Here is a 12,526-nt window from a genome sequence, read left to right as displayed (position 1 = left end):
AAGGTCTTTCTGAGTGTGATTTAACATTCAAATTAGCTTGTATAGTCTTTGTTCTCATCACACAGCACATTTAAATACATTTGGTTGAGTTCAAAGTGTTCTGTGTTCTTTCCATCAACAAGCCTGGTGCCTGGTGTGTTACTTTGTCGGGGCGGTGGTAGTGTAGTGGTTAAGGAGCTGGGCTAGCGTGCAGTAGCCTGAAAGTTGTGGGTTCAATTCCCGGCTTCCACCGTTGTGCCCTTGAGCAAAGCACTTAACCCCAAGTTGCTGCGGGGACAATGTAATCCCTTGCAATATAGTTGACATATGTAAGTCACTTTGGCACTTTGGACAACGGTGTGTGCTAAATGAATAAATGTTAATGTAACATCATTTCATAGTATTGCCCTTCTATTGCCAGTCCTTTAGACGCATTGCTATCTGTTGCTATCATTTAGCAGCACTGGCCATGTGATGTCCTCAACTGTCAGAGACAGCTGGCCAGTGAGAGAGGGGGCCTGGGACTGATTCATCAAACACATGCACATCCACTGGGGCACTGAACTAACACAGACACAGAGAGGTGGAGGACGACATGGGACTGTAGTGTTTGAAGTGTAAATCGGTACAGAATATGTGAAGCGTTGAGGGGTGTCAATATAGCTGGTGAGTTGGCAGGTTGTGTTCAGAATGGCTTAGTTTTTCTTCAGCTCATCTCTCTCTCTATCTATCTATCTATCTATCTATCTATCTATCTATCTATCTATCTCTCTTTCTCTCTCTCTCTCACTCACATTCACACTCTCACACACACACACACACACACACACACACACACACACACACACACACACACACACACACACACACACACACACATGTACACGTATACTCTCTTTTTAGTGTTTTATAGCTGTGTGTGTCAGCTTTAAGAGGAGAAGGCATTCTCCATTCTCTTCGGTAAATATTTGTTGGTGTTACAGTAAGCTGTTTGACTCCGCCCCATGTCTTGGCAACAATCAGGTGAATTCTAAAGTGATCGCAGCCTATAGGAGTAGTGGAGCAAGAGGAAATCCGTCCCCCTCTACTTTCCCTTCACTCCTTCCCTCTCTCTCTCACACACACACACACACACACACACACACACACACACACACACACACACACACACACACACACACACACACTCTCACACACACACACACACACACACACACACACACACACACACACACACACACACCTCCTCTCTCTCTCACACACACACACACACACACACACACACACACACACACACACACACACACACACACACACACACACACACACCTCCTCTCTCTCTCACACACACACACACACACACACACACACACACACACACCTCCTCTCTCTCTCACACACACACACACACACACACACACACACACCTCCTCTCTCTCTCTCTCTTCTGTACACACAGGTGTTCTGTTTGCTTTTGCTGTCATGCTCAATCATGTGCTCTTCCCTGTCAGGCGGCTAGCTCAGGTGAAACGGTGGAGGTGAGCTGGTGAGCTTGAGCTCTTTTGTGTGCCGGATCTCGTTGCTAATAGCCCAGGGTGTGGGACACAAAACAGGTTTCAATTAACACAAAGAACCGGCTCAGCATCCTCCTTCAGACACCCAGTCAAGAGTGAAGTGGCCCTTCTGCCACACAGTCACACAAGCCGCCACAGAGGAATTTAGGCATGATATCAGGAAATGAAGGGGCTTTAAAAGCTTTAGGGAAATGAAAAGAGAGATCCCAGGGTCTTGACCTAATGGAGACTCGTGAAAGCTTTTGATGGTGTTTTGTTGTCATTGATATAAAAGTAGGATTTGTTTCTAGCTTTTTGTTGTTTCTTGTTTCTAGTGTGTGTGTGTGTGTGTGTTTTCGTTTGTTTGTATGTGTGTGTGCATGTGTTGTTGTTAGTGTGATTGTAAATCCCTGGGCGTTTGTCTCTGTATTGGAAACAGGGTGAATACACACCTGGGTAGAATGGTCTCTATGCAACTAATGTGCTGGCCTCCCTCTTGGCACGGTTGGTCAGTGTCTTGGGGCGTGTGTGTGTGTGTGTGTGTGTGTGTGTGTGTGTGTGTGTGTGTGTGTGTGTGTGTGTGTGTGTGTGTGTGTGTGTGTGTGTGTGTGTGTGTGTGTGTGTGTGTGTGTGTGTGTGTGTGTGTTTCATTTCACCTGAAAACTCAACTAGCAATACTTCATGCTTGATAGACCGTGTAGCAAGTCAAGACTCCCATCATGCCAGTTTAAAATGTAAGCTGTCAAATGTATTTACTTTTAAAGGCAACCACTGTGGTGTTGACAGGGAACTACTGCCAACAATAGGGAGAATTGTTATGTTTCACACAAGAAAAGGATCGTCTCATTCAAGATGTAGTAGAGATGGAGTATTTTTTCTGCATTTTTTGCACTTTGCACCTCTCAAAAAGTCATTACTAACCTTGACTGACAGGTGAATAGACTAAACTAAACACTTCACAGACAGGCATCAAGGCTCTCAAGCTGATGTGATATTTCATTTTCCACCTTTGTTTTAGCATAAGGTTTTTGCTTTTGACTTTTGCAGTAAAACAGAAGAGCCCATTGATGTGTTTTTGAGTTCAACATCAAAGGTTCTTATCGCACAAGAAGACATACCTACACTGTATCTGCACAGGGCGTGTGCAGTCTCGTGTCAGCCTTAGTCGTGTGTGTGTGTGTGTGTGTGTGTGTGTGTGTGTGTGTGTGGTGAATTATGATCTAATGCAATGCAACTTTGACTCCAAAAGACAGGAGTTGTGGTGAAGCGTTTCAACAGCATTTCATGTCTAGACTAGATCGTTTTGACTCAGGTGTACCTGATTAAGCACTTCATAAATATAAATATTTATAGTCATTCTTACACTTTAATGCGATGAAAGGGTGCTTTCAACAGAGCTATTATTACAGAAACATTACCCCCTGCTACAAAGCATAATAGTCAGGTAAACACATAGCAACACTGTCCAGCACACAGTCACTCTTTATTTGAAATCAGTGGGGGGTGGAAATATGACCTGTACGTGGGTGTGACCTGCTCTTTTAGTAGTGCTAATCTGATTGTAACGTGTGCGGAAATAGTGGCAACATTTCATCTGCAGATAAACAGGGGAATGCTTCACTGGCCATTACCACAGGAGTCGGGTTCCTCTCTGACCTGCCGTCTCAGTGGGTGTTTGTGAGCGGAGCGCTCGGTGTTTACAGTGTCGCGTATCCCGAGCTGCCTTTTGTGGGTGAGGCCCATTACTGCAACAGAGCCGGGAGTTTGTTCACGTCCGTGGTGTCCTGATTAAGGTGCTCTGTTGTTTGGTTGTTCCTCTGTTGGAGGGTTTATTTGTTTTTTGTTTGCCAGTTTGCTAGTCACCCATGTTTAAGTTGAAGGAATTTCACCCCCTGCTGTGTTAGCCTTGGGAGACAACACAAACAGACTGTCCAACAATGCCCCCTCATTTACACAATAAGCATGACGTACAGTAGCTCATTCATAGAATGACACAGTCCTGATTTTCAAACAAAGGCCACTTGGTGTTGTTTTTGTTAATGACACATTTTGCAGTATGCCGTATTGGATGAGTTCATGTCTTTTAATTAGACATCCGGAATGTTAGACAGACATGAGGTGTGTGTGTGTGTGTGTGTGTGTGTGTGTTTAAATAAAGGGTTAATATTTGTGGTCAACCACACGAATATGAATTAAAAAAAAAGGGGGGCGGGGGGAACAAGAGGGGAGGTTGGAGGATGCCTGCTGACCTGTGATAAATTAGTGCAGTAATGGCTTATTCACATGTGAAGGAGCAGTCGCCATTAACGCGCAGCCCCCCCCCACACACACACACAAACATGCCCTCACACACACAGACATATGCACATACACACACCCATCAGCCAAACTAGGACTGACATGCGCTCCTATGTCGGCTCGCTCGGAAGTCTTTGTTGTGCGTCCCCCTGTAATGCATCTTGTGCTTTCCTGTGTGGACGTCTCAATATTTGTACTCTTGACTGGAGGTCGATGTTTTGTTGCATTAGATTACATGCTGGTGGAGTGAAGCTTTTCGTCTTTTGATGGCATAAGCTAATTGTGTCGGAGTCACTGCCCGGCCAGTCTGTGTATTTAGACCAATGTCTCCGATGCGTCCGTAAACAACAGCGTAGATTATTTGACTACATGTAGGCTAGCTGATGGAATTCAAGGCTTATTTTCATGTGGAATATCACAACTGAAGAGCAAATTATGTGAGTACCAGACGCTCAGTCATCAATGTAAATTCCATTGTTGTAAATGCTTTGCTTCCGGGTGGGAGATCCAAATCCTATTTTCCGTTGTGTTCATGCACCTATTCAACCAGATTCCTTCACTTATTTCAACAACTGTCCTGGACATGCCTTTTTTAACAGACAACCACATAGTATGGAATCCAAAGCACCTTTTGGACCATCACAAACCTGATGTGTGTGTTAATGGGTGTGTGTCTCTGTGTGTCTGTGCACACGTGCACCATTGTCCCATGTGTCCATATATCCTCTGGTGGCTGTTGTGTTTTTTTTTTTTTTTGCGAACACGTAAACAAGCCTTTCCCTCCTCCTCCTCTCCCAGGCTTGATTGACGGCTACACGGGTGAGCGGGCGTCGATGGAGGCACAGGTGCGCCAGAAGGAGGAGCTACGTCAGCAGCTGGAGCAGGAGCTGCAGGTGACGGCCAGCCGGCTGCAGGAGCTGGAGCTGGAGCGCCGCCACATGCAGCAGGAGCGCGAGCTGCTCTCACGCCAGCAGGACGCCATGAAGGACGACGCCGGCCCGCGCGAGCTGCGTACGTATCCCATAATAACCCGCCCAACGTCCACAACCATCCCCCCACCCCCCAGTTCTTTTGCTTTTGGCAATGAGAATAAAATAGTGGTAGTTGTTGTCATGGCAACAGACAGGGACTGGGAGGGCATTCTCCAAATAAATGAGTGTTTGTGAAGGAGGCTGTGTGATAACTGCACCTCGACTCATAGTGTCTCATTTTGGGGGGCGTCTACTGTCTACATTCAACCCTGAATGCTTCAAAATCTAAAGCATTTGAAATCTAAAGCATTTGAAATTTGACAGCTTTGAGAAAATGATTTATATTTTTTAGACATCATAGTGTTGAAAATGCTGGATGATGCATCGTTTGTGCAAAATGCCATTTAGTGGAATGGTTTGGTTTGATATCAAATTCATTTTCAGGTTTTTGTGGTCATTTCCTTTATCTGGATATCACTGATACATTGAACAAATGTCTGTATTTAACACGCTTATTGTAGTTTAAGGTGAACCAGTGAACGTGGTGTTAGAGTAAGTATGGACGGTGTGTTAAGGGTCATCTCACAAGCAACTTCTTCTCCCAGAGCAACACCATGGCAGGCTGATGACACACACTCTTTTCTCTCTCTCTTTCTCCTCTGCCTATCTTCTACTCCTTTTTTATCTTCACTCTGTCCATCTACTGAGAGCATGTTCAAATACTCTTTCTTATTTATTCTCCTGTAGGCCTAGTTGAAGCTGCAGTCCTTGCAGCACCTGAAGCAGGTGTGTTCACATCAAGCATGGCCAGTGTATCTTGTTTTTTTTTTTTGTTTTTTTTTTTGTTTGTTTGTTTCCGTTATTTGGTGTTTTTAATCTGATTCAAAACCGTCTCTGGAGGAGTGAACGTGGCAGAATAACCCATCTCACAGCAGCTGCCTAGAACTTGCTTGCAATGGGCTCAACTCACTCACTAACTCTATGGCTTACGCTTGTGGACTTTCCATACTCTTTCTCAGTTTTTATTTTTGTTTTGATTTTTGTCGTCCTCTGTGTTTTTATTGATGAGTTGGTGTTTTTGTTGACCGCTGATTAAAAGCAATTGGCATGATTAGTAAGGATTAAAAAACAAATCAATATTTATTATCAAATAACATTACATTGTCATTGGCAACCATCTCTACTCTAGACAGATTTTTCCCATTACAATAGGCGCTGACTATGTGCCACACACAGTATCAAACAATACCCAGTACGTTTGGAGTAAGGTGATTGCACAATGACTCCATGTAATCCCATCTCCTCTTGCCTGGAATTGCATCTGAGGCATGGAGACTGCAGTCCTTTGATTGTTGTATCTCTCTGATCTTGATTTTGGTCTGGCTGCATTCATTTGTACCTTCCTCTCTTTCTTTGGTCACACTGCCCCCTGTCTCTGCACTCTCCCCCTCCTCTCTCCCTCTTGTGTTGCACTAATATTGTGGGACTGTGACCTTTGACCCGAATGAAATAATGTGGAGTGGTTTCCGTGGTGATGGTTGGTAAGGTGTGGGGTGCGAATCGGGACACCGACGGAAAGGCTGGCGATCACGGGCAATCGGTATGGGGATGAGCACTGTGATTAATGTCATAACCCCTGGAGGAGGCAGACATGGAGAAAGTTGGGTTGTCATATTGACTAGTTGATTATAATGTTATAACTTCACCATTATGTGAAGAATCTGTGCTGGTCAGTTATATCATTTGAAGATGTGTAGCATTTAATGGTAATTACTGGCTTCGTAATGTTTTAATTGCCATTGTTTAGTTTATATGTATATGATGAGCACAATTCAAGTTCCTGTCTGCCTCCTCTTATTTAGAACTAATCAGTACATGTGTGGGAAAAGTCTCATCTCTGGAGTCAAATATTCCTCATGTCATTGCTCCATGATCTTAGTTCAGGTTCACCCATAGACCTGGAAATACATCGGCCATCAATTGCAAGCTGGCTGGCTAGGTTGCACACTTGTATACACTCTCTAAGGAAGTGCATATGGTGAAAATGCTACCTTTGCTTGCTATTGATGGTTGCTTTCCTGGTCAGTGGGAGAAACCATCATGGAGATACAACCTGGGGTGTATTGCTCTCCAGGCCTAATGTGTTAAAGAAGTTACATCTCATCTAACACCATCCTCTGCTTCCTCCTCCTCCTCCTCCTCTTCCTCGTCTTGGGACTGCTCCCTCTCAGACCTGCTGGAGGAGACGGAGAAGCTGATGCAGGAGAAGGTGGAGGTGCAGCTGCAGGCGGAGAAGGAGAGCGTTGTGATGCTGCAGCATCTGAAGGGCCTGGAGGCCGAGCTGGAGGAGCAGGTGAACCGCAGCATCGAGCAGGAGCAGGCACACAACGCCGAGACCGCCGACCTGCGTCAGCAGATCCAGGCCCTGGAGAAACAGCTGGAGAAGAACCGCAAATTCCTGGACGTGAGTGGCTTACAGCAGTCATACCCGCAATACTATCACCACTGCAAACTATGGAGTCATACTCACAACAACATCATCATATTAAATGATTTATTTCATATGTTCACATTGAAAAAGAAAATGAGTAGCATACTTTGTAAGACCAATATTTTTATTTAGATGTAGTTTATCAAACCAAATTGAATTTTGTAAAATAGCTTTGATGCGGTGGAGACTGAAGTGCTAGAGCCTAAAATAATTTGATTTATTGAATAATTCATTTAACTTATTAGTTAAATCCAACGAAATAAACGGATTTGTGTTGCATGTGAGGTTACACATGGAGCGCTATCTGTTTGGCGCTTGCAGGCATCTTCACAAGCTTCGCCGTGTTAACTTGACATTGATGTACTGCAGCGCGATGAGAGGCTGACAGCTCAGGGGGGGCGGATGCTACTCTGCGAAACGTCTGACCACATAAAGAGTAAAATATAGTCAAAGTGAATCTGGGAGCTTTAGGAGGCTGTTTACTTTGATTTGCTTCTCCCGTAAAGTGATTGTAATTGAACTGTAACTGTATAGATTACATGGTCTTTGCAGCATCAGGGCGATTGCTGGTGATTCATTATGTTTTACAAGAGTCCACAAGTGTGACCCCATTTAGAGATCTGAACATTGATCTTTTTGCCGTCCTCCGTCAGTGTGTCTTTTCTCACACATAGACATGTTCTTTTCTCTGCGTCGTCTGTGTGTTTTGCTTGTCTGGTGACACATTTATTTCACCTGTTATTTATACCATACTGCAGTTAAAAATAGCTGCTGCTTTGACAGAAAATCCTCAGGAAACCCTGACATAGTGTACACATACTTAGTCACATATTTGGGTTGCAGTCTACTTGTGAGTCTACTGTGACATTTTCATTTTCATGACACCTGTGTCATGCATACATCAGTAATAATAATAAAAATAATACATTTTATTTTAAAGCGCCTTTCAAGTCACCCAAGGACACTGTACAATTCAAATGTTAAGGATGCAGTGTTTCCCACAGAATTGAATTCTATTTGTGGTGGTAGGTTTGCAGAATTAACTTGAATGCAACAGTTTTTAACAAATTAGCGCAGCATGGTTATGATGCTAACCAGATTTAAGCACAATTTAGTACAACCTGGAAAATAATTGTGTGGTAGTCAATGTTGATATTGTGGTGGCCCGCCACAAATAAGTCAATGTATGGGAAACACTGGGATGTTAAACAGTACATACAGACAGACATTACAAACACAGGGGACATTGTACAATTAAAAGTTGAAGACGCTACACACTACATACAGAGGCACAGACACAGATGACACTGCCCACCAGAGAACAAGAACACACAGAGACAGGGCAAAGTGGTAAGAAGACATTATGAAAAATAAAAACAAAATAAGAAACATGATAAGTAATCATTTCATTTGTGAAAGGTAGATGTTTCCAAAAAGCAAGTTGCCATCTTGTTACTTCATCATTATACTCATTCCCCTCTATTTCTTTGTCACTTTCTTTCTCCTCCTCCTCTCCATCTCTCTGTCCATCCATCTCTATCTGCATCCTCAGGAGCAAGCGATGGACAGGGAGCACGAGCGAGACGTCTTCCAGCAGGAGATCCTCAAGCTGGAGCGGCAGCTGAAGAACCCGCCCAAATCTCAGAGCGCCAGCGAGCAGAGGGACCGAGAGGTGAGGCCTTCAGAACGCCCACTGTAAACAAACACTGTAAATAACACCAGAGCAACCAGGCCCCATGCCACAATATATCAGTGACAGAGCCAAACATACAGGGTTGTAAAGGGTTTACAAATGAAAATTGTATATTTGAAAATGTGAAAATTGTATAGGTAGCAGATGAGTAAATTATGATTTTGAATCTGTGATCTATACTGGAAATTGCAATATAGTTACTATCCATCTGTATTAGAGTCTGTGTGTATTTGTTCTGCTCCTAATCTAGTAACTCTGGTATTAGAATCGTAGGCTCCTGTAGCCTACGGTGAGGCTCTGTGAGGAAAAGGTAATAGCAGCCTCCTGAGTATCAGAGACACAAAGACACTGGGCAACATTACTCCCCCCCCCTCAGTTTTATAAAAAGCCCCAACCTTTTTAGCCAGAGCCTGAGAGACCCAGCAGCAAGTTTCCCTTCCCTTTGTCCCGCCACAATGGGAGAGGAATCAGATGATTACCAGCTCAAACCCAAAAGTCTTTTTTCCCTTTGCACTCTCTCTTTCGTTCCTCTTTATTGGGCACGCGCGCACACACACACACACACACACACACACACACACACACACACACACACACTTTTAATATAAGGCTGGGTGTCTTGGCAAGCAGTGCGTGGATAATATTACCTGAGAGCAAACTGCAGGTGATGCCAGACTCGTCAAACAGGAACTGGTGGTAAATATTGTCCTCTGCCTGAAAGGCCTCTTTTTTTCACACAACCCCATATACTTTCTCCTCTCCATCCTCTTGTCTCTTCTCCTCTGGGTCACCGGGAGCGACGGCTCTCGCTCTCCACAGTTCTCCTCTGCCCATTAAGTAGTTTCCATGGCGATGGGTTTTTGCCAGAGTGCTGGGTGGGAATGGTTTGTTCATAAAGAGGCTGCTTTCTCCCCAGTGTCTGCCTATCATGGCAGCTTTTTAAAAAGCACTTGTCTAATTGAAAACAAATTATTTATGCCAGCTTGGAGTGTTGAATATTTCTCTTTGCTTATGTGAAATTAATTACTTTTTCAGTAACGATGTCAGCACATTGATGGCTTTTAATGTTGATGCCTTTATTTTTATGCGTTATCTGCAGACCAACTTGTGTAATGTTGCAAAGAAAGAGGTGTGTGCTCTTTCTCATGCTCATACCTGTCTCTCATTCATTTTCACCTTCCCTTCATTCCTTTTATCTCTCCCTCCCCCTTCTCCCCCATCTTCTCTGTCCATTTCTTCTCCCTCTTCCCTCAACTCTCTCATTGCCCCTTTCTTTTTTACTCTCTCCATCTCTCTCCCTCATTTCCTCTCTCTGGTTCTCTTTCTCTCTCTCTCTCTCTCTCTCTCTCTCTCTCTCTCTCTCTCTCTCTCTCTCTCTCTCTCTCTCTCTCTCTCTCTTCTCTCTCCTTGCTCCCCCCTCCCACCCCCTATGTCACGTGGACTCCTCCTCTCCCTCCATCCCTCTCCCTCCCTGTGTGTGTGTGTGTGTGCATGCGTGTCCATCAGGTGGAGCATCTGAGCACCCAGCTGCAGGAGAAGTCGGACTTGTGCAGCGAGCTGCTGCTGCGGAACGAGCAGCTACAGCGCGAGGCGGCCGAGCGGGACGAGGAGCTGGAGCGGCTGGGCGAGCGCGTGCGCCAACTGGAGCAGGCCCTGCTGACCAGCACCGACACCCTGCACAGGGTGAGTGACGCGCCCGTCTCTCTTCCACTACCTCTCTACCTCTCCTCTCCTCGCACTCGTCCATCTCGTGTACATACTGTAGTCTCTCTCTTCCTTTGGTCTTTGTCCCTCCCGCTCTCCTCCTCTCATAGCCCTCTTCTATCTGATGTGCACCCTCTCTCTCTCTCTCTCTCTCTCTCTCTCTCTCTCTCTCTCTCTCTCTCTCTCTCTCTCTCTCTCTCTTTTCTTTCCATCTCTGTCCCTCTCCTCCTCCACTCATGGCACTCTTCTATCATGTGTGTGCTCTCTCTCTCTACCCTCTCTCTCTCTCTCACTTACTCATATTCCTCGTCCTACCAACCACACTCTTTTGTCTTTTGGTCCCCCTCTTCCCCCTCTTTTCCTACACTGTCTGTGTCCATCATGCATTTGCTGTCAGCACGTGGTCCCTCCATGCAAGAGGGGGACTGACCATATCTTGCATACAGTATCCTCTCGTCCTCTCATCTGTCGGTTTTTCCATCTCTCTCGCTCTACCCTTCCTTATTGGTGTCTGACTTATTTCTTCCCCCATCCTCCTCATTGTGCTTCCTCTTCTCTCTTCCTTTTTCTCTCTTCCTCCTCTCCTCTCTCCCCCACCCTCCTCCTCTCTCTTCCTCCTCTCCTCTCTCTCCCACCCTCCTCCTCTCTCTTCCTCCTCTCCTCTCTCCCCCACCCTCCTTCATATTTTGTGTCGGCATCCTTTCCCCCTCCCTCATTCCTTTTCCCCTCCTCCTCCTCCTCTCTCACTTCCCTCCGGAGTCTTCCCTCTCATTCTCCCCTCCCCTCCCCTCCCCTCTCTTTTTGTGTCTGCTGCTGTTGCTGCTACTGCCGCTGGTGCTGTCGTTTGTGTGTGTGCGTCATCTGTGGTCTTCCTCTGACAGCCAAGGTTATTCCTCACGGTGGGTGGGTGGGAGGTGGGGGAGGGGGGGTGGTCACAGTATGTGTGTAAGAAAGGGGAGTGTCAGGATATGCGTGTGCATGTGCACGCGTGCCTCTGTGTGTGTGTGAAAGTGTGGGTGCATAAATAATGTGCTCTGCTGCATTGCTGTTCCTTGTTTCTTCATGGCGGTAGAACAAAGAGCCGATAATGGACATTTTTATAGCTCATGGATGATGAGAGAGCCTTGGTGATTGGAGATTGTATGGTTTGTGTGTGACTGCTTACGGTTTTGCATGTGCTGGTAATGAGTCATTGCTGTGCTAGTAAGCTATGTGTGGGACGCTTAGTGTTTCTGTACGGAAGCCGGTGTACCATATGCTATCTCCTAAGATTGTCACCAGATTGTAAGATTGTAATCTGCTTTTAAGTTAGGCCAGTTCATGCTGTGAGCATTCAGTGTTTAGTGTGTATGTGCGTAGATAGTTTAGTTGTGTGTGTGTGTGTGTGTGTGTGTGTGCGTGTGTGTGTGTGGGTGTGTGTGTGTGTGTGTGTGTGTGTGTGGTCTGTCTTTTTAAACAGTGGATGCTAGACTATGTGCACATCAGCCGTTTCTGTTTTTGCTGAATTGCATATTTTAACAGCAGTGTCCGTGTGTGTGTGTGTGTGTGTGTGTGGCGCAGGTGGAGGAGTCTCGGCAGCATGCCCCCATGACTGAAGCTGAGCATGGCACCCTGGAGGCCCAGCTGCAGACGGAGCGGGAGGCGCTGGACAGGAAGGAGAAGGAGGTAGGCCACACACACACACACACACACACACACACACACACACACACACACACACACGACATGTACTAGGACTGCAAAAGGATTACTCACATTGGTTTATCTGAAACTTGAACATGAAAGAACATAAATAAATATACCAGTATTAAAACGCATCCCCTCCCGGCCTCTGTGT

General features: G+C 45.5%; 1 protein-coding gene across 1 annotated transcript in view; it reads left to right on the top strand.

Annotated features, from left to right (window-relative positions):
* Positions 1–12,526, top strand: part of akap9 (A kinase (PRKA) anchor protein 9) — a 79,178-nt gene that overhangs the window by 48,902 nt on the left and 17,750 nt on the right. The window contains 6 exon segments of the mRNA XM_048230205.1: positions 4,629–4,841; positions 5,549–5,587; positions 7,033–7,265; positions 8,845–8,964; positions 10,492–10,668; positions 12,250–12,354. Coding sequence (XP_048086162.1) covers positions 4,629–4,841; positions 5,549–5,587; positions 7,033–7,265; positions 8,845–8,964; positions 10,492–10,668; positions 12,250–12,354 — 887 coding nt within the window.

This window comes from Alosa alosa, chromosome 20 (assembly GCF_017589495.1).
Source record: "Alosa alosa isolate M-15738 ecotype Scorff River chromosome 20, AALO_Geno_1.1, whole genome shotgun sequence".
In the NCBI taxonomy this organism is placed as follows: domain Eukaryota; kingdom Metazoa; phylum Chordata; class Actinopteri; order Clupeiformes; family Clupeidae; genus Alosa; species Alosa alosa.
The sequence above is the reverse complement of the archived record's forward strand: the minus strand, read 5'-3'. Positions and strand labels throughout refer to the sequence as shown.